This window comes from Aedes albopictus, chromosome 2 (genome assembly GCF_035046485.1).
Source record: "Aedes albopictus strain Foshan chromosome 2, AalbF5, whole genome shotgun sequence".
In the NCBI taxonomy this organism is placed as follows: domain Eukaryota; kingdom Metazoa; phylum Arthropoda; class Insecta; order Diptera; family Culicidae; genus Aedes; species Aedes albopictus.
This window is the reverse complement of record NC_085137.1, coordinates 95,831,719-95,854,778: the sequence shown is the minus strand read 5'-3', so window position 1 is coordinate 95,854,778 and position 23,060 is coordinate 95,831,719. Positions and strand designations below refer to the sequence as shown.

The window sequence follows — 23,060 nt, the reverse complement described above, 5'->3', positions numbered from 1 at the left end:
AAAAATGTTGATTTTTCGTGACGTTACAACGCAATAAAAACCCATACTATGATCAGCCATATTTCAGAGTTGTAAAGTCTTCCGATTAAAAATCTTGTTATGCTAAAAAATCTACATACATTTATCTACAAATAATGGAAGACTTTTGAAAAATCAGTGTGTTGGTGTTTAAAATACGATAGTTTGGATGAAAAGTGTGCCTAAAAGACTTAAAATCACGATTTAAATGTTAATCTTAATCGTCGTTCAATTTATATTTATTGTCATACTAATATCAAGTCGAATAGATTTTTGGATGACAGAAGTAATGTAGAATGTGATAAAATTGTCAAACACTCCATAACTCAACTTTGAAAAATTGGTATTGATGATACGGGGCCCGTAGAATGTGTCATATATGTGTATACTAATATAAGTGGGCCGCGGAGCTGTGCGGCCCAGTATTTCCTTTTATTTTATTTTTTTAAATTCCAGAAAACGCCATAGTTCTGAAGATACACCCACGAAGTTCCCAAACACAAACGGAAGCACAATCCGGAGCAATCAAGATAAGTAAAAACTTTTATAAACAGGCACGCAACTCTTTCTACTACTAGGCAAATAGAATATTTATGTGTTTGCTTATTCATCACATTCGTGGCGGTGCGGAACATTTTATAATATAGGTACCGTACTTAACATTTCTTCAATTCACCTTTAAATAACTGATCTTTAAATTTTGTATAAAAACTTGCATCTCAATTATTTTCATCATATTAGTTTTCTTTTATTTCAGAATTTTTAAAGCATTATGGTAGAAAGAGTTGGTGTCATGATTCATGCAAAACTTGAAACTGAAAACTCCTTATTTCCCCCTATGGGTTATAGGGAGGAGCGGGACATTCGAGCCTACTCATCAGTGGAAAGGACTTGCTATGCTAATCGGTTTAGCATAGGGCAGATACAAGTCTACTGGTAGACGTATCGCCCAGCGATTCAACGCAGATTGGCCACGGCCCGGGGGTGCGTTGATTATAACAGAATAACAGAAAATGATACTCAGGAGGTCTATCTCAGGAAGCTGTAGTGTATTGTACATTGGATAGATGATTCAGCTTCCTATCTATCTTTTTTTTTTGCGAACGTGCCCTCGCTGTTGTTATCATATTTTGTACGGGCTGTTGGCAACTTCTCGGCCATTTAGCATGCATTGTGCCGCTGATGGCAGTTATTAGCATTCCCAAACATGACAAAGCCATCCCGCTCGGCTCAGCGAAAAGCGTGTTAAGAAGGGTGAAATGTGGAAAGTTGGTGTCGTCTTGCTCAGTGGTGCTATGGGAGTGATGGTGGTGATATTGTTGTACGATTTGTAGTAGTTTGCAAGAAGGTGGGTGGCTGCAAACATAATTCTGGCTGCCTACTGCAGATGTGGGGCATATAATTACCGTTCTCTTATCTCCGGATACAAACACCTTCCACTCGACGTGAGCTTTTCCTCGAAGAAGCAGACGGATAGCTGAAATGAGAGTCGGGACGGAAAACGGGGTTAAGTGGCGAAAGAGGGTGGGAAATTTTCTTAGAATAACAGCTGTCGAGTTAGGGAAGGTGCTATATGCTATATGGATGAGGGGTAGTCAGATGCAGAGGGCTCGTAAAAAAACAAATTCAGGCTTTCGGAGGTACGTTGTTATTTATTTGATTGGACTTGAATCACATTATGCTTTTTTTATATATTTCATTAAAAGCTGGATAATTCTCTGAAGAAGAAAATCGCTGATTTCTAACAATTTATTCAGAAAAAATATTATCAATGACTTTTTAATGGTTTTAGACCAAATTGACGAAAGAGTTAGAGAAAACACATGGAGGCGCATGGTAGTTCAGTTTTCCATACTATATATGTAATACCTTTTATTTGAAGCTGGGTGAAGCACAGTTATTAAGAACAAACGTATTGAAATCTCACTTCAACACAGTACCAGAATTGCAGATACACAAATCTCAAGAAGTAAATTTCTAACGATAATGTAATTGTTATTTTATTCCTGATCACAGATAATAATCGATTTTCGATTTGCTATAATTTTGTTGTTGGATTTTGCTCGGGTAGTTTATCGTGAGATTTTTGCGCTCAAAATCGTGAGTTGGTGCCAATGTCAGTCATCATGTGATTCTAATGAAATTGTCTTTAAGACTCTATTAAATTCCCATTAGTAGCAAACGATTTAAGGTCAAAACTCCTTAGACGGTATCCCCCACCTTACCCCTATTGCAATTCTGTGGTTGTTTTACATCCTATGTTCTTTTATGTGTAATTTGGACAAACAATAAGGTTACTGTGTTCCAAAAATCAACGAAATTGGTTGCAAGATAATTGAGAAAACACGGTGGTCATGTTGGCTATTCTGTGTGTATATCAAATTTTCACTGAAAGCTCATCAACTAGTTGTGTATCAGTGGTCCAAATTTGGAAAATATCGGGCTATTCTCCATGAAGTTATAAAGATTCTTGATAAAGGTAAAATTATCCGATAGCCAACTTTGAGCTATTATATAGCTCTGAATTCAATGAACCGAATGCAATGAAATTTTGACCATTTGACACGGAAAAAATTATAACGATTAGATTATTTTTTCTAATAAAACACCAAATTGTCCAAAACTTCAACATCGTTTCAAAATTCAAGATGTAAATTATAGTTCATTCAATTTCCATCTAAAATTAAAAAAAAAATGTGCTCTGAAGGAAAGTAACAACATAGCCGCCAATAACTTGAAAAGGTAATGGGATGCATATTAAAAATAGATTAATTTACTGAAAAATCGTGAAATAAATAAAATCATTATAACTTTTTCTCTTGTTAAAAATGTCAAGTTAAGTCAAACGTTTTTCAGAATTTATTATAATGCTCAAAGTTTCATTGCATTCGATTCATTGAATTCAGAGATACAACAGCTCAAAGTTGGCTTTTGATAGTTTTACCTTTTTCAAGAATCTGTATAACTTCATGGAGAATAGCCCGATCTTTTCCAAATTTGGACCACTGATACACAACTAGTTGATGAGCTTTCAGTGAAAATTTTATATACACACAGAATATTTGATGCACTTTTCGAAAAATTACAGCTAGTTGAAGATTTTTTGAAAAGTGAAAATGTTGCCTGTCCCGATCATTATGTCTATCCCCTATACGTAGATCAATTTTGATTCAAGTAGAGATTTTGTCTTCTGTTCTGGTGAACTTTTGCATATAAAAAGAAGATAATTTGTAAAGAGTGCAGCTTTTGACCATGTTGCCTCCTTCTTCATAAGCTATAATAATTGTAGACGTGATTGATTAACGGTCCCTTACCGCTAGATTACTGCCTCCATCGATTTTAACTTTTAATTGGATTTAATGAAGGAAGGAGGAAACATTGAACAGATGGTGAGAAGAATACAATGAAAGCTTTTGCGCCAGCAGTGCTGCTGCTCGGTATTTTCAGGCATTAGAATTTACAAATTACTGTTCGTAAAAGAAATATTTGGCTGGAACCTCCTACCGCTTATAAACAGCGCATCATGTCCTAGAGCCTGTTTCTTCCGGTGAAATTTAATTTAATTTTTAGATGTATACCCTATCTGACGTTCGGTCCTTAGGAGAGAAAAGGGAATGGAAAATCAAGAAACTGGATAATGATCACTCAGACAGCTACTTCGATTACTCGCTGCCAGTGCCGAATACTTACATTTAAGTTTGAAATTCTCGGTTGTGTGCATTATCACTTTCCCGGAGAGTACTTCACCGGCGTAGTAGTACTCCTTGTCAAGCCGAATATCCAGCTCCTTTATGTAATCCATCGTGTTTCAGCCCTCCGCCGTGATGTCACTACGGGGCACACTCTCGTTCACTTTAAGCGGGCTGCCAATTCAACGTTTCACTCACTGATATGTGCTTTTCGTCCTTTGTGTCTTTATTTATATGGATTTTCACTTCAATGTTATAGAGTTTGGATACCACGGATGCGGCTACCGGTACAGCACCCCATAGGGTTAGTATACATTTAATGTTCAGCTATTTTTGGCGAGAAATTTGTCATTCGCTGTGAATTCACCACAGTAGAAGTCCGATTCGAACTTCTTAAGCACGTACGGGAGCAACTACATTGTTGTAAAGATTTGGGAGGGTGAAGAGTTGCCTATCAGCTGGTTAGATGGCCTCATATGCCCAATCTACAAGTAAGGGCACAGACTAGAGTGTGTAAATAACAGAGAGATTACCCTTTTAAATTCAGCGTTTAAGATACTGTCGCGTATCCTGTTCAACAGATTGAGACCTCTTGAGGAGTCCTTCGTCGGCGAATACCAGGCTGGTTTTCGTGAGGGCCGATCTACGACGGATCTTTCGGGAATATAACTGGCAGACTCACCATCTGTTCATTGATTTTAAAGCAGTCTACGAGTCAGTGAAAAGAAATGGGCTTTGGCAGATAATGTCAGAACATGGATTTTCGGCGAAACTAATTAGGCTGATGCACCCTACGCTGATGCATCAAAATCAACTATTCGGATCGCAGAGGAAGTGTCTACCTCTTTTGTGACCTTGGGTGGATTGAAGCAGGGTGATGCTGCGAGCGATATTGATCTCATCGGCATCGATCGTGGGGCAGTGGAGGAAGCTTATGCTCCTCCCGAAGAGACAGACAGCGAGTATAGGCTTGACAATCAACTCTACCAAGCAAAGTACACGATAGCGCATAGAGACAGATGCAGGCCTAGTGGTATTAGTGCTGAGGTAGTGATTGATTGGGATGTGTTTGAAGTTCTTAGAGAATTTGTTAATCTTGGAATACTAGTAACGTGTGACAATGACGTTTCCCGTGAAGTAAAAAGGAGTATTTTAGCTGCGAATAGGGCCTTTTACGGATTGCTTAACCAGCTTATATAAGACGCTCTATATAAGACGTTGATTCTACCGGGTGCTCTCAAGGGTCACGAGGCATGGACGTTAAATGAGGTAGAGACCGAAAAGCTTCCGAAGTCTTTGAGCGCAAAGTGCTGCGAACAATTTCCGGCGAGAAACAAGAAAACGGAGTGTGGCACAGACGCATGAAGCACGAGTTATACCAAGTGTACAAAGATGCAAATAGTGTGAAACGTATAAAATACGGCAGACTTTTGTGGGGTTGTCAAGTAGTGCGAATGTCGGAAGAAAGAATAGCGAAAAGAATACTCAACAGGTAGAGGTCAGCGACTTCGTGGGCGGCCACGAACGGCGCTGGCTACACGGGGTTGAAGAAACTCTGCGATCCCTACACATTCGGGGAAATTGGAGGCACATATTTGCCTAAGACCGACGAAAATGGTGTTCTACTATACGCTCGACGTTGGAGTAAAGTTACTTTCTAGCCAACAAGGTAGTGCATTTTGTCAATCAATGTTAACTCAAGTTCAGAATATTAAATCTTTCAAGGATTGGTTATTTAGTTATCAACTTTGTGTGCCACACTGGTTAATGATGTGGTATGTAAAACTAAGAATATTTGAATATTTAGGCATCAAAGTATTTATACATATCGTTCTAGAAATATTAGGAAAATAAGTGTGCTGTTTTTTTTTTCAACAAAGTTAGATTTATGAACACGACCGGTTGAAGTATTGTTCGGTAAAGTATCCATTCTCATATTACTGTTACCCGAATTGTCAAAAAATGAACGTCATTGAATATGGGAACCGCACGCCGCGGTTGTTAAGGTAAATTTTGTTTTGTCTTTGCCATTTCGTGGCCTTGTTGTTCACGATTCACACTTAGCGAAATTTCGTCAGCTTCCATGGATGGTTTGATTGAGTTCAAAATGTGGGGTTTGCCTGAGTGGGAACGTTTGCTGATTTATGACTTGATGATGACACCACTCCAGCAGCTTCTGGAATTCCTTCCAACTGGAATTCCTTCAGGAATTATTTCTACACGTCCTTCACAAGCTTGTCTCAGAACTCCTTCAGAAATTTATTCTGGGATTTCCAGGGAGTTTCTTATGAGACCCTTCTGATTGGTGAATTATTTAAAATTTCTTAACATTTTCCCTCTAGGACTCTAGGACTTCTTCTGAGATTCATAAACAGGTTTAATCAGGGATTCCTCCAGGATGTCCCACAGGGATTCCTACACAAATTTCTTCCGGAATGTCCATCCGGGATTATTTTAGGAGTTTCACTAGAAACTCCATCCGGGATCCTTCACAAGTTTCTTCTTGGATTGTTTCAATAATTCATTTCGGGATTTCTCCAGGATCTCCTTGCACAATTTCTGCAAGGATTCATTCCAAAATTCCATTGGGATTCCTTCAGGAATTCTATGGGTGATTCCCTCAAGGAATCTGTCCGGAATCCTCCAAAAACTTCTGTTGTTCCAAGAACTACTTTTGTGAATTCTTTGGCTATTCCTCCGAGGTTTCTCTTGGAACTTCTTCCGGGATTCTCTCGCGAACTCCTTCCGGGGTCTGAGACTGCTCCGGAAGCTTCCTTAAGGATTGTTTCTGGCACTGATTTCGGGATTTATTCATGAATTCTCTCCTGGGTTCCTCCAGGAACTCCTTCTGGTATTTCTCTGGGAGCTTCTATTGGGAATCTTCCAAAAGCTTTACCCGGTGTTTCTCAAAGAACTTCTTCCGGGATTCCTCCATGAACTTCTTCTATGAGTCCTCGAGGAGAATTTACGGGATTCTTTTAGGAACTTCTTTTAGGTTTCCTCCAGGAATTCCTCCCGAGGTTCTGTGTGAAATAGCTTCTCGATTATTTTTTTTCAAGAACTTAATCCTGGATTTCTCTCGGAACTCTTTTCTAGGTTCCTCCTGAAGTTTCTACCAAAATTTCTCCGCAAGTTCATTTTATAATTCTCCCAGATGTTCCTGGGATGAAAATCTTCCAGAAGTTGATTACGAATTCCTCTAGACATTTTTTGGTATTATTCCTTATGGAATTACTCACGGAGTCTCTTTCGAAGTTCCTACAGGAGCTCCTTTGAGTAATTCCTTCAGTAATTCCATCAGCTTTGCAAGAAACTCTCCCATGAGTTCCTTCTGGGTTTCCTCTAATACCTTCTTCCGGGATTCCATTTTTGGTCTAGAATTTCTCCTGGTATTCTAAGAACAGTTAGGGCTTCTTCCGCGATTTTATTCAGCGGTTTTTCCAGGATGTCTGCTAGATTCACGATTTCTTTCCAAGAGGTTTCCTAGGATCACTTCTGGAATTTCTCACTTTTTCTTATCGTATTTTCTATCAGGATTTCTCGTGGGAAATATGAAGAGAATTTTCTCGTTCGTCTCAAAAAAAAAAACCGATAGTAAATTCGGTAGAAACTTTCCAGGGAGAATTCGGAAACTCATCCGAAAGTAACTCCGTGGGTAATCTCACAAGGAATTATGGGCAAAATCATTCGAGGCATTCTAGGGGATTCAAGAGAGGGGATATTGGAGAAATCCTGGGAGGAATCGGATCTCTACTCATTTCTTTAGAAATTCTTCCAAGAACTACTGGAAGTCAATCCGGGTACAATTCAGAAAGGTAGAAATCCTAGAAAAACTTTGGAAAGGTGAATACCAGGAGAATTTCCGGTTGAAATTTCGAGAAGAACTCCAAAATAAATTCCAAATATTCCTGTAGCGTTTCCGATAGAAGTTTTAGGAGGAAGATCGCGAGAATCGTGAGAAAACCCGGGCGGAACCCCGGAGAATCTGCAATTGAAATCCTGGAACGACGTCTGGAAAATTCCAAAACAACCTCTGGCGACGATTCCGGAATTGTTGAATTTTCGAGAAATTTCGCGATATTTGTCAAATACAGAGATATTTGATAGAATCTAGATTATGATGATGAACCTGGGCTTGTTAGAGGAATATCTGTAAGTAAAAACAAAATCGTGTTAAGTAATATTCCTTTGAATTCCACTAAGAATTTGCATCCTTTGACAGATACGTTTTTCACCTCAAGTGTAAAACCCTCTTCAGTGTCTTGTACTTGACAGTGGACTTGAAGTCGACCGTACAGTTCAGGTCGAAAAATACGTATCTGTTAAAGGATGCAAATTCTTAATGGAATTCAAAGGAATAGTACTTAACACGATTTTGTTTTTACTTAGAATCTAAATTGTTTTTCTTGGAAAAGTTTTAAAGAAGTTCAGGATGAATTTCCAACAACTAGGTCCACCAGCTCAAAACTGAAATTTGTCGCACCTTCCTTACACTAACTGTGCTTTCCATAGCTTCCTCATGGAGTTGAAGAAAATCATACATCTAATAGCAATATTATGTTTTTTTAAATTAAAAATTCCAATATAATATCTACTGTTAGCTAGCGAAATTGGTGCAAAGTGTTATATCGACAGCATCTGTATACTTACAACAGACCAGCAGATTACATTAGCCATTGGTTGTCTTCATTAAGTATTTTCCCCTTTCCACCGCCGTCCTTGTACTAGGTATTCGCTATGTGAAGAACCATGTCAAAGGCAAATGTCAATTTGGGCTCTTCATCCGGAAATGGTGTGCCAGCAGAGCCATTAAAACTTCCATCCTCTCTGGGGATACGAATTAAGTCCGCTTACCCGTTCTGCACACGTGTACAGAAAAGTGCCATCATCGCATTCTGCAACCGACCTTTCATTGTCCACCGCAATAATACCAATTGGCAGGGTTAAAACAAGAATATTTAGTTACTAAATCAGAAAAAAATACAAAAAAATGAAATTTACACTAATTACGACTAATTAATTCATAAAGAGCTTGAATCTAGCAATGTTTTTTTTATAAAATATAAAAAATTTGAATCTCAATTTTATTGTAAAAGACCATCTTTATTAGAGTGAGGAATAAGGAAAGTTTTTTTCTCCGAAATTCGAATCAACAGAATACATTTTAGGCATGTTTTTCTTTTAATTTTGTTAACCTGCGAATTTGTTATAGTTTGAAGCAAGTAGATGTTTATTTAAATAATATTGGTTATGTGAGTATAATACTTTTCAACCAACATAATAAGAATAAAAGCATCACGGCAGCCAGTCCTTCTACAATGAATCCGGTCCTGCCAAACCAGAAATCATCAATCCGGAAGCGCTTGTTGGCCGTCCTTGCCGTTGGCTGTAATTTGGAGAAACTTTTCACCACCCCGCGAGTGAGAGGAGACTTCAACTATCCTATTATGGGATTAGCCAGCGGGATTATCAATGTAGATGGATTGTGGCGACCGACGACTCGACTCGCTTCACCCGTCGACACGGGCTGAATTTGTGTGCTTCCAGAGCAGGCAGATAGACAACGAAATCAGGACGTAGGATCGAATGGGAACGGTTGGGTTGTTGGATCGAGGGGGAGAGTGAGATTGTGGAAACGGAAGCATGGGAAGCTTAATTCAATTATGGAAGCTATTAAAACAGATTCTGGTTATAGCCTGACAGTTGCCTCCTGTTCATTGATTTACAGTGTGTTTGGGGATTAGCAAGATAGGGAAGTGTGTGATTGACATAAAAATAGGTTTGAATGAATAAAAAAATGTGCAAAGTAGCAGGAGAATTTGTCAAAAAGCTTTGCTCAATCACAATACAGTTTCAATCTATTCATAAGAGTTTGCATAGGATGCGTCCATTTTATTAAGTCTTCCAAGCTGAACGCCACCTAAGCAACAATAATGGCTAAATAACAGCTTTTTCAGCTAAATTATTTAAAATCAATCTTAAGAGCGGTTTATTCAGCCGTTGTAAAGCAATAATGTTTGTTTGGTAGTTTAACTTGTACAGGTATACCTCGATTTAGTGGACCCTCGATTATATAGCCCTCGATTTTATGTACATTTTACCTCGATTTTATGTACAATTTTTTTAAAGGTATTTTTTTTAATATTCAATCAGTTTAAAACTTACAGATTGTATCATGATTGCTTATAATGCAGGGGTTTTCAGCCTTTTATCACGCGGAGCACTTTAAATAAAAGTATATAGAAATAGAATCTCATACTTTCTTTTCTGACTTTCCCTGGCTTTTCAGCAAGGGTCCATGAATGAATTATCGAAAAATCTGTGGAAGTTTTTCCGAAGTATTGGGGAAATTTGTAGAGAATTCTCTGAAGGAAAATCTGGAGATATTTTTGAAGAAATTATTAGTTGAAATTATAACAATAGTCATGGGAGATTTTCTGAAGGAACCCCCAGGGTAGAGATTCCTGTAGAATCTCTGCAAAAAAAATCCCAAATGAATCTCACATTTTTTAAAAAGTCCCTGGCGGTATTTCTAGACAAATCCCAGGAAGTTTTTCTGACAGAAATTCAAATAAAAAAAATCCCTGGAGAAATTTCTAAAGCAAACCCCGGAGAATGTTTTAAAATAAATCCTTAAGGGATCGTTTGAGAGAATGCTGAAAGGAATTTCCGAAAAAATTTTCGGAAAAAAAGCAAAAATAATCTCGATAAAAAGGTAAATTTCTGAAGGATTTTCTGAAGAAATCCCTGGAGGAATTCCTATAAAAAAAAACCTTGCACGACTCATTCTGAAACTTCTGGAGAAATCACTAGTCAATGGAATTTCTGTAGAAATTGGAAGTTGCTGTGGGAATTTTTGGTGAAACCCTTGGAAAAATTTCCAAAGTAACTCCAGTTCCTAATTTGAAAGGAACTTTCGAAACATTTTCTGAAAAATAGTTTCTGAAGGCATCGCTGAGAGTTTTATGAAAGGAATCTCTGGGGAAATTTCTGAACAAATATCTAAAGATATTTCTGACGAAATCTCTGAAAGCATTTTTATTAGTATCTCTAGAGGAATTTCTACTCAAATTCATGAATATTTTTTTAGAAAAAAAAATGGAGGAATTTCAGAAGTAAATCATGAAACATGCTTTGAAAGAATTCTTTGTGAAATTTATAGAATAGCAGGAATTTCTAAACAAATCTCTGAAGAAATTTTCCAAATGAATCCGTGAAGGATTTTTTGGCTGAATACTCGGACGAGTTTCCGCAAACAAAAATAGAAAGATGTTTTACAAGAATTTCTGAAGAAATTTATGGAAAATTTTCTAAAGAAATCTCCAAAAGATTCTCCGACCGAATGCCTAGAGAAATTTATGGATGAATAACTAGAGGAATTTCTGAAGTAATCCCTGGACAAATTTTCAAACAATCTCTGATCATGTAGCCATTCTTGTCAAATTCCGTAAATAATTCTTTGTGATTCTTCTGGAGGAACACATGGAAGATTTTCTGAAATATACTGGAACATGATGACTTGAGGTGGGAAATTTTATTCGGAGGCCGTCGTAATAGAGTTGAAAATTCTGGGTTCACTTAATATTACTTAACACCTCAGAATTGCAACAAAGGGCGACCGAGTAGATAGCGGCACAAGCCTACATTATTCATACAGAAAGAACGTTCGGCAAATACAGCACAACCAGTAACCACGTTCTATCAAGTGCTCGTTACGAATCTCTAAATTTCCGCAGGAACCCCTTGAGGAATTTCAGATGAAATCCCTGGAGGGATTTATGAAGCATTTCGTAAAGAAATTCCAGGGTAAATAAATCCTCAGAGACATTCTCAAAGGAATCCCTGAATGAATTTCTGATTTTTTTTCAATTTTTTGGGACATTTACCCAAATAGCGTTCTTGTGTATGTACATTGCTCAAAATATTGGCTTTTCAATCAACCATACATAGTTTTGGAGACAAAAGATTTCGATCGTAACAAAATAGCGAGATAGTGGTTTATTCGTTATTTAGCGAGAATTACTAAAATTTGCCAAAAACTCCGAGCCTTTTATCGAAAACCATGCAGTTTTGATATGTTTTGGTACATTTTGGTATAAAATTTAAATAAAAAAAAAATAAAAAAAAAATGCTTCGATTTTATGTAAAATTCGATTTTATAGACATTTTAAAAACTGAAATGTCCACCAAATCGAGGTATACCTATATTGTCTCTGGAGCGGACCTGGTATGATGGTTATAGCCCGTGACTATCACGCCAAGGACCCGGAATTGAATCCCACTCCCGACAAACCCACAAATATTAGAATAATTATTTTAAGATTTCTTCCGACAAATATTTTGAAGAGTTACCAGTAATGCAGTGCGTTACATTAGAATTCAAAAATGTCCTTGTCACAATTTCTTTCCTGAATTTTGCCCAGCAATTCCTTTCGATGTTATTGTATCATTGTAATTGCCTCACAATATACAAATTCATGCAATGGCAGGCAAAGAAAGCCCTTCAATTAATAACTGTGGAAGTGCTCTAAGAACACTAAGTTGAAGCAAGGCAGGCCAAGTCCCAGTGGGGACGTAGAGTCATAAAGAAGAAGAAGAAGAAGCAGAAGAAGGGTATGTGTGCCATCAGTAACCTCATGCTCCCATTTTCATCCTATTCGAAAACAAGCGATTGCGGCACCGATTGACTCCGTTCTTTTGTATTCATGGGTGCTCACTTCTAACAAAAAAATACAAAAATAAGATACAAAACAAACAGCGCTTCAATCCTTTGTTTTTCATGGGATGAAAATGGGAGCCACATGCTTAATAAGGGAACCAATTCCCTAGGCGAACACAATGATTGCCTTATAATTGATCTTCTTCCAAAACCAAATTTAATCTCTCTGTCGGAACGATTTCAGGGACATACTACAAATATTATACATAGATAGTAGTTTTTATACGAAATCATCATTGTTTCATAGATTCTGTAATTATATTGTTGTTCTAGGTTCTGAAAAGTAGTGCGAACTTTTGCGCCACTGTCGATGTTCTTTTCTGAATTAAACACAAGTAGTTTTTTGTTTATTAGAGTTCGACTCTCGCAATACTATGGAATAACGATTCTCAGACATCAAGAGGTTATGATGGTCCTGTCACTACAAATTCTTTTTATAAAAGGATTCAAAATTATATCAAAACAGCTAGGAACACATTTTTCATAACTCTACCACAACATAACGAAATCGTTCCAATTTTTATTGACGAGCAACTGATCAGATAATAAGTCGAACCCATACAAGTTTACTTGGGTTCCTAACTTGTGCATAGAGAAAGACGCACTGTGAACTTTTGACCCGCATTACTCTATTAATAAAATTGTAGAAGTGTAAAAACAATGTTCAAAAAGATACAAATAATTTTAGCAGAAATTTACGGAATTTTTACCTTTAAAAATCTGCATTAATAGACGTACTCAAGGGCAAAATACAGCGTCTATAATCAAAGCGGTTAACGCACAGCACGCTGTGGGTGAAGGATTCGATTCAGTCCAGGAACTTTTCATAATGGATATTTCAGTTCGTTAACTTGGGCATACGTAGAGTATCCTCGTGACTGCTTGCTTGTTGAGCTGAGAAGCAGGCTGTATTTTAGTTGAGAACCTTCGAAAAATGCCAATTGATATTCACCATGAATATCATTGACATTTTTCGAAGTTGGTCCGTTATCTTAAATATTCGAAAAATGTTTTCCTCACAAGTTTTTCATATACTATATTCTCAGGTTAAGCTTCTAAAATGAGCTGGATGTGGTTGAATTTAGACATGTCGAAATGATATTTTCAGCGCTGGTTGAGACGTTATGACATGAAGAAAAAGATGAATAAGACTGACTCCAGGGCAGAGAAAAGTCAATTCAATTCAACTTCAACTTTGGAGGATATCTAAGCCTTTATTGAATATAAATTGATTTCTTGATTCCTTCATCGATCGGTGATATTAGTTTTATTTCATCTAGCTGATAACTATATGATTCGATTCTTATTGTTATCCGCATATTTTCTATCTTCATAGAACAAACGAAGCATCGTGGAGTCAATTAAACGAATATTATTGAAGAACTGAGAGATTCCATATGCGAGATAAATAAGGCTTTCTGTTTTCGCTATAGATTACTGTATAGTATAGTATAATATGTATTGGAGGCCCAAATAGACAATGCGAGTGACGTGCAATTTTTCATCAAGACCATGTTGAAAGTAACAGGTTCGCTTCCCGGCTGGTCCAACGAACATCCTTGGACGTAGCATCTTCGTACCTACACCACATGGATGCACAAAGGTTAATTGGCAAATAATGCTCTCCGTTGTTAACTGTGAAAGTGCTCATAGAATACTGAGTAGCTGGTTGGGACGTAACGCCAGGATGAAGAAGAAAAAGGTACTGTATTGATGGATTGAAGTCAGCTATCAATTGATTATTCAATTGGGTACAGTTTTGTTTACAATAAACGTTCGAGAGCCTGTGGAAGTGACAATCGAAATAGGAGCTCGGATTTCAATCACAATATTGTAATCTTTTCACCTTTTGAGTGCATGGTCGTCGGATCCCGTCGCATCACATCGAACGACGAGTTGCATTCTATCAGCTCTCTCCGGAATCAGCCAGATAGTGAGGTGCATCCGAGAGGTGAAGATTACGTGACTTGAATTGATGATATCTACTATTAGGTTAGTTTGTTCGTTTTTTTATCTCTTTCACTGATTCCTACTTATAGATATATCAGCATGTAGAAACTTGCTGTATAAGGGATTGTAAAAAACGGCACATCATTGTTTGTAAATAGAGAAAATATAAATAGAGCTGTTGTGTAGAAATAACAGGGAGCTTGTGGTCTGTTAATTAATATTCTTTTGAAAACAGGTAATATCCACTTCCAGGAGAAACGAATTAGGAGTCAAGATTTTCCAGTAACGATTGATTATGTTTGCATTGGATATGGCATATGTATGGTATGTATCAGTAATCATCAGTAATCTCACGCTCCCATATTCATGCTATTCGAAAACAAACGATTACGGCACCGGTTGATTCCGTTCTTTTTGTTTTCATGCGTACTCACGTCTAACAAAAAATACAAAAATATGAAACAAAACAAACAACGCTTCAATGCTTTGTTTTTCGTAGGACGAAAATGGGAGCCATATGCTTGATAAGGGAATCAATATCTGTTTGATCGTTCAGCGATAAGGGGACAACGGAGTTATTTGGGAAAAGTTTCCCAGTTTGAAATGGAGACGCATGATAGCTTACAATTTTATAAGAATCATCTAAATCACTTGTGTCGAACGATCTCGAACAACACAGCGATGTTCAAACTGTGCGAATTTCAAGTCCTTGTCCAATATACCTATCATTATTCGTAGCATCCTTTGCCGTTTGCATAAGCAAATGTTCTACAGGCAGCTTAAAAGAACATTCCAAGCGCTGCGCTGCTGGACAAACTGCCTAGGTTAAACTGTTTGAATCAGAACAGGGTCTACTAGTTCCGTTGGGGCTTTTCCGCTTTGACCATGTTGTTCGTGTCCTTCATCTTTGAATGTTCCACTTCCGCGCTGCGGCTCGTAAAGAGTTTCTTCACATTTACGGCACATCACGTTTCAACAACTTTCTACATTTCGTTTTTTCCCTCCCCGTAACGGTCGTTAGTAAGCATCCGTGTCATAAAATACTTATATGCACTGCACACGGAGTGGTGGTGGTCCAAAGAAGCCGTCAACTCAACGAGCGCCGGAAGGAAGTGGGATAGCATAACAATTGGGGGGCGAGTCTGCTTCTTCATCATATACATCTATTGAGACGGGAGGATGGTCTTAGAACTATAGGTAGTTGAAGATGGAGTGCTTCATCGCGGCGGTTGATGCTCCATGGGAAAGTGTGCTCTTATGGGTGAAAGGGTAAAGAACATCGAGCGGAAACAATGGATGATAATGGATTCGAAAGACTCTCGAGAAAGAATTTACGGATTAAAAGCGAAGTTATTGTTCCGAAACCGGGAGATGATGTCTTTATTTTCGTGAATGAAGCGAATTAGTGAACGATTTCAGCCATGTCGATATACCGTAAAACTCATTTATTGATACAATTCTGGGTAAGCTCCGTCTCTCGTATTTTACGAACTGTGCATCATGATTATGCCATCATTCTTTGGAAATGTTTACGGTTTGTTCGGCGGGTCGCTGCGTTTTATTGACCGTTTTATCTTTTGCGTTATGTGAGTAGATTTTTGGGACACACAGGACGATACAATGGGTGCCAGAGAAAAATATTTTTTCACGTGTTCGAAAATTGTGTTAACTTTCAATTATGCGCTATATTGCCTGTGTGCGATATATTGCTTTTGGCTCTTGCCCTTCGTCGGTGGCAAACATGTGTGCCATTAATAGGCACTTGGTAGTTAATCTAAAAGCTCTTGAACGGAAGAGGCGCTTAAAGTATTCCGAAATGATCTGCAAGTATATAAAATACCACCCCATCTAGATGGTGATAAAGCAAAAAAAACTCAGATAGCTTTTCACGCCAAATGCACGCAGCTCTCTTATCTGTTCTTTTCCATTTTACGAAAGTGCAGCTTCAGCGTTTTTTTTTTGGCGAGCCCGGTCTCATGAACGTCCCATTTCCGAAACGTAACTTGCTACATTTGGTTTATGTTTGCATTTCGTTTTCTCTTTGACGAACGCACGAAACGAGATATAACGATACTGGGTGGGGATAATGAAATAACCGAAAAATTTTTGATACAGTATTGAAGCATTGGTGTGAATGTTTCGGATTGATAAGAGCGAAATTGGGGTTTGATTTGAAAGTGCGTTTTATTGGAAGCGTGGACAAATTGAGTGATTGAAAAAGAAGTGATTCTTTTACATTGTCTATTTATTGCCAACCAATTTCGGAGATAGCTGGAATAATATTTTAGTCGTTAACTTGTTTGAATTACAACAACTATACCAATGCACTCCGTTTGATACAGACGCAACACATTGCCAGTTCTTGAAACTGGCAATAACATATTGCCCGCGGGGGTCCTCTTGCCGGAACCGTACTTAATTGAATTTCTAATAACGTGATTTATTGTTTTGTTTACCAGACAGGCTAAATTGCTTGGCGAAACTTTTTTAACCTTCTTCTTTTCTCCTTTTGTGAACTTTAGGTTAGCATGAATAGGGACCATATAGCCGGAATGGTACATGAGCGGGTGTTCAGTAAGGCATCGTTGGAAATGTCTGGGTTCGATTCCCGGGCAGTCCATAGGGAGTATTCAATTAATAACTTTCAATTCAAAGCTTTCAATTAATAACTGTGGATGTGCTCACCCAGACAACCAGAAGTCGCATAAGGATGCACGCAGTACATCGTATAAAGTGCTGTTTTGTGTTACTCTCGCATATAAGTACGGCGGAGGGACATTAGCCTGGTACACGGTTTATATGGGAAAATACAAAAAATGGAAAAACTCAAGTTCCTGTATACTTTTTGAGTTCCACTTTGGTCCCATATCAACTGTGCAAAATTTCAGATCGATCGGAAAAACTATATTTTAGCGCCCGCCATTCTTAGTTTTTCATACGATTTACTACGGGGAAACTTTACTTCTGCAAAGAAAAATCGCTAGGAGTCACCCCTAGATCCCTAAAAATCAGTCGACGAATGATTTCTGTAGAAAACTCCATTAGGAATCAGACCTCTGAAGACATAAAATCGATGCGACGTTCCTGGAAAAAGTTATTAGGCCTCACCCGATCGATGAAATAACGAGATTTTATTATTCATTGTTATTCATTACATGTTAAACAGCGTTTGCATGCCATTCGGTTTTCAGTCAATAACTTTTTTACATGCCTCACATCGCTTTGCGGTCTTCGGAGGGTTGGTTCCTTGTAAAATTTCCAACATAAATCATTCATCGATTTATTTTTAGGGGTTGAGGGGCAACCTGTGGCGATTTTTCTTTGAAAAAGTGATTTTCCCCATACTAAATCGTATGAAAACTTAAAATGGCTGGCGCTAAAATGTAGTTTCTCCGATCGATCTGAAATTTTGCACAGTTGATATGGGCCCAAAATGGAACTCAAAAAGTGTACAGGAGTAAAATGTTTTTTTGTGTCCCACGCTAAGGGACATGCTCTTAGAGAGCGAGGAAGTAAAACACGTGTGGCTAATGAACCGATCAGTATAGGAATGAGTTTATTAACAGTGATTGAAATGATTATAAATTATAATAATTAGCAAGACTACCATGATGTGTACGTCTAACACTCCTCACAGATGGCATTTGAGCATGAGCATGAGCATGATTGACCGCCCGCGGTTGCTCCTCTGTTATTGCAAGGACAACTGCATTTACACAAAGAACCAACTGATGATGCTTGGGATTAGCTTTCTCTTCATTGTGTAAATGCTGGAATCCCAATACTTTTCAATAAGCAATACCAGCGCCGGCCGCGTCCGAATGCAGGTCAATTGAGGATAGGGAAGGAAGTGATGACGTGATTCTCGCTTAGGCCAATAACCGAGGAATTCTCTGCGTTACTACGAGAAATCACTAGGAGTTTGGACAGGGGAAATGGAGATGTGTTGAGGATTTTGTCGTGGTAAACGAGTGTAATGTTTTGAATCGCGATTAATAATGCGCTCGCGAAGAAATACCCTTCTAAACCTTGGACGACGAACGCGATCTTTTGTGCCTCAAAACTCACCCTACATAAGTTATTCATTCGCAACTAAGGAGAACACAATGCTAAACACCGACGCATCTGTAGTTTGCGTTTCCGCGCGAGACAAAGCTGAACGCGATCAATTCACAATTATTAACCAAATAACACGTGATAAATAAATCAGAAAGATCCTACCGCATGGTTCGCCGTCTATCTTTTACCGACCCTCTCTTTTTCCAGAAATTCATGCAACCTTTATTTGAGTCAAAACATTTATTCATTTGGACTAAAATATTACAAATGTCGACACCGAAGATGACGAACCATTCAAATTTTTTTGTGTTCATGCAAAAAATTAAAGGAAATTATTTATTATCAACTAAATGTGCATTTGGAACTAGCGCCGACACATGACGTGACGAACTTTTCAATATTTGTTAGATAAATACACAAAAACCAGAGCTGCAGCATCTTCCACTAACTGGCCTCGAAATTACACTGAACTGCTACAACAACACACGGGTACGACGATGTGCACATTCAAATTGTCGACGACAACGCGCCCGATCCGAATGAAAAAAGCGGCACTTCCTTTGCCTCCAAAAACACACTAAACCGCCTCGTACGAAGATGAGTACGCACACAGGACGACGACGCGATGCAACGACGAACCAAGGCGGGCTGAAATGTAATCCGCTGCTGACATCACACGACCGACTCGCACAAAAACTAGTTTTTTTTTTCTCTAAAAGCACGCACACAGAACGACGACTCGATGCAACGACGAACCAAGACGGACTCTCATGCAACCTTTACTATTGAGTCAAAACATTTATTCATTTTGACTAAAATATTACAAATGTCGACACCGAAGATGACAAACCATTCAAATTTTTGTGTAAATGCAAAAAATGAAAGAAACATATTTATTATCAACTGATTGTGCATTGGGTACTAACGCCGACACATGACGTGACGAACTTTTCAATATTTGTTAGATAAATACACAAAAACCAGAGCAGAATTGTATAAATCCTTTAGCATTAATTATTATTATTATTATTATGATAAAATGGAAAGAGCTCACCAATAAACATCCTTCGAAGTGTCCAGTGCGTATGTGCTACAGCATCTTCCACTAACTGGCCTCTTCTCCGAAATCACACTGAACCGCTACAACTACACACGGGTACGACGATGTGGACATTCAAATTGACGACGACGACGACGCAGCCGGTCCGAATAAAAAAGCGGCTTTTTCACTTTGCCTCAAAAATCACACTAAACCGCCCCGTACGAAGATGAGCACAGCCAAATCTGCGACGACGACGACGCGGCAGGCCCAAATGAAAAAAATGGCCTCTTCACTTTGCCTCCAAAATCACGAAGATGAGCACAGTCAAATAGACGACGACGACGGACGATCCGAATGAAAACGCGGCCTGTACACTTTGCCACCAAAAACTCACTAAATCTCCCCGTACGAAGATGAGCAGTCAAATAGACGACGACGACGACGACCGAATGAAAACGCGGCCTGTACACTTTGCCACCAAAAACTCACTAAATCGCCCCGTACGAAGATGAGCAGTCACATAGACGACGACGACGACCGAATGAAAACGCGGCCTGTACACTTTGCCACCAAAAACTCACTAAATCTCCCCGTACGAAGATGAGCAGTCACATAGACGACGACGACGACCGAATGAAAACGCGGCCTGTACACTTTGCCACAAAAAACTCACTAAATCGCCCCGTACGAAGATGAGCAGGCAAATAGACGACGACGACGACCGAATGAAAACGCGGCCTGTACACTTTGCCACCAAAAACTCACTAAATCTCCCCGTACGAAGATGAGCAGTCACATAGACGACGACGACGACGACCGAATGAAAACGCGGCCTGTACACTTTGCCACCAAAAACTCACTAAATCTCCCCGTACGAAGATGAGCAGTCAAATAGACGACGACGACGACGACGACCGAATGAAAACGCGGCCTGTACACTTTGCCACCAAAAACTCACTAAATCTCCCCGTACGAAGATGAGCAGTCACATAGACGACGACGACGACGACCGAATGAAAACGCGGCCTGTACACTTTGCCACAAAAAACTCACTCACACTCCTCACAGATGGCATTTATTGATTATCTGAGTCGGCTAACTGTTCAGCAGTTTAGAAATTACGTTTTTCTTTTTCAAATCTTCAGCATACACATACTTGGTGTCAATATGCTTTGACCTTCTCTTGATCTTTTCGCCATCCAGTTGATGAATACAACTCTGGTTGTTTTCCAATAATTTGATAGTTCCGAAAGGTTCGCCTAAATCGGTTTCCTCAACCACAGCAACTCTTGACAGGATTTCGCCAACGCTACAAATTCCGCTTCAGTCGATGACAAGATGACACAGTTTTGCTAGCGAGCTCCCCACGATACTAGACCTCCGCCAAGGAATATCAAGCAAGCATCCGGAGTTGGATTTTCGATCGTTGTAATCTCCTACCCATCCAGCATCCACATAACATTTCAGAGCATCGGTTATTCCTCCAAGATGCAGCTTCAGATCTATCGTGGCATTCAGGTATCGCACGACTCATTTCGCTTCATTTCAATCGGAACAGGTCGGGCTGCTGACTTTTCTTACCCGAGGCGATATCCGGTCTTGTCATCACGGAAATGTAAAGCAATCCGTCGATCAGACTTTGGTAAAATCGACACCTGTTAATTTATTGGCCTTCTCCTTGGTTTGCTGAACATATACGGGATCCATTTAGATAGATGACGGTTCCGCTTCACGCAATCCAAATCTTGCAAATATTTTTGTGTAAGGTTTCCCAGCAACGACAGTTTGAATTTCTTCTTCAACACGGACATAATCTTTTGGAATACTGCTTCATTCTTACAGGATATCACCATGTAATCTAAATGCACATCAATGAAATTGGTTGCTCCGTTGCGCTCCCTCTTGTACAAACACGGATCCGGTTGACAGGGCAGGAAGTCCATCTTTCGCGTCTCATTGTCCAATGTCTTGTTTCACACTCTTTCTGCTTGATTGAGTGCGTAAATACTTTTGTTCAGCCGACAAACGTGATTTGGATCTACCTTCAATCCAGTGGGTGGCTTCATGTATCATTTGCTGGCTTCATATATTCATTTGTTGCATGCCTTCATTTGCTTCCCACATTGTAGTTGCGATGTTCGTCCATCAAATGCACAGCAACTGTACTTACTTCTTGGTAATGCAGAGTGGGCATACCTTTGTTGACACGCTTCGATCTCCGACTTGATCCAACCGGTTTTTATTCATCGGAATTACTTACTTGCAGATTTTCACTGAAGTACCTGAATCCGCTCAGCGACTTGGTTTCCATCGAGCCACACACGTCAGTATGTGTCAGGCTCGGTACTTCCGAAGTCTTCTTCTCTCTCTCACCTTGAACATTCGCTTCTTTTTCATTTGCAAGGAATACACTTTGACCCATATTTGGCTTGATAGTATCGAAGAATCTCCGGTCGCAGCAAACACGCGAAGAGGCTTCGGAATTCACAATCCACTCTTTCTTCTGATCTCCAGAACGAAAGCATACGGTTTTTCGATTCTTCCTTCCGAATTTCGAGTCTTGATTGGCACAGCATTCCTTCTTCTTGTGTCCTCGTTTTTCGCATTTGTGGCACGTCCATTTCTTCATGGCGTTGAACTAGCAATGCCGTCCGCACATGCTCGTAGGACATCGGTAAACTTCGCAATAAAATCGCTACTTGGACGTCCTCTCCTAAATCCTTCCCGGCACTTTGAAGCTTTGAGAACAGTTTCTCCAGGTCGTAGATGTGAGCTGCAATGTCGCCACCTTCCGTCAGCTTTTTGTCGCAAACTTGACAAATCAGGGCCACTTTTGAACACATAGTCGTCTTTTGATGTTGAGCCTTGAGCCGCTCCCAGATTTCTGTGGCCGTTCTTGAGTTAACGTCGTAGAGTAGATCAAGGGATGTTGTCGCTTCTCGACCAGCAATGAATTCGTTGCTCGAGCTTTCCGGTCTCCAGATATCCAAACAGTCGTGATTTCAGCCAGGATGCAGGAATCTGCAACGTATTTCAATAGGTCTTCTCGTTCTAGCATTGAGCAGCTTCTCGATTCCCAGTTTGGCATTCATTTTTGATCGAAAAGATCGAATCGATCGAACATCAATTCGATTTCTTTAAAATGTCTCCTGGGTTTCCAGCAGTGTTCTTTACAAGGGTTCTTCTGGCATTCTCCGAAGATTCCCTCAGCGATTTTCCCCGGGATTGCATTCGACACCATGTTATTCCTCTTGAGATTCATTTAGGCATTCCTTCAGGATTTCTCACGGGTTTGCTCCCATGATTTCTCCTGGGTGTCCGTCAACGATTCCTCTAAACATTTTACCAGGAATTCCTTCCTGGACTCCTACAGCTATGCCTCAAAGGATTGTTTCTTTGATTTCTATTGATACATATGAGTACCATTCTTCAGTCTATGCCATGTCTATATGATGTTCATTATATTCCAAAAACAGACGATTTAAGCACCGATTGTTTCCGTTCTTTTTGTTATCGTGCATCCTCATTTTTATCGAGAAATACAAACAAAAAAAAACAAACAAATAGCGCTTATAAACTTTGA

General features: G+C 39.2%; 2 protein-coding genes across 9 annotated transcripts in view; one reads left to right on the top strand and one right to left on the bottom strand.

Moving 5' to 3' along the window:
- The window catches only part of LOC115254981 (RING finger and CHY zinc finger domain-containing protein 1), a 102,523-nt gene that overhangs the window by 50,652 nt on the left and 28,811 nt on the right, over positions 1-23,060 (top strand). The gene's annotated exons all lie outside the window — the stretch shown is intronic.
- LOC115254982 (arrestin domain-containing protein 3-like) overlaps positions 1-23,060 on the bottom strand; it is a 59,378-nt gene that overhangs the window by 28,643 nt on the left and 7,675 nt on the right. For 2 of the 7 annotated variants that reach the window (XM_062850079.1, XM_062850082.1), the window contains exons 2-3: positions 3,709-4,034; positions 1,425-1,495 (exon numbers count right to left, since the gene is read on the bottom strand). In XM_062850079.1, the coding sequence (XP_062706063.1) occupies positions 1,425-1,495; positions 3,709-3,820 (183 nt within the window). In that variant the 5' untranslated portion in view covers positions 3,821-4,034. Of the gene's footprint in view, positions 1-1,424; positions 1,496-3,708; positions 7,977-8,357; positions 8,668-23,060 lie in introns of those variants that run through there. The other 5 variants (XM_062850078.1, XM_062850080.1, XM_062850083.1 and 2 more) reach the window with 5 other exon arrangements.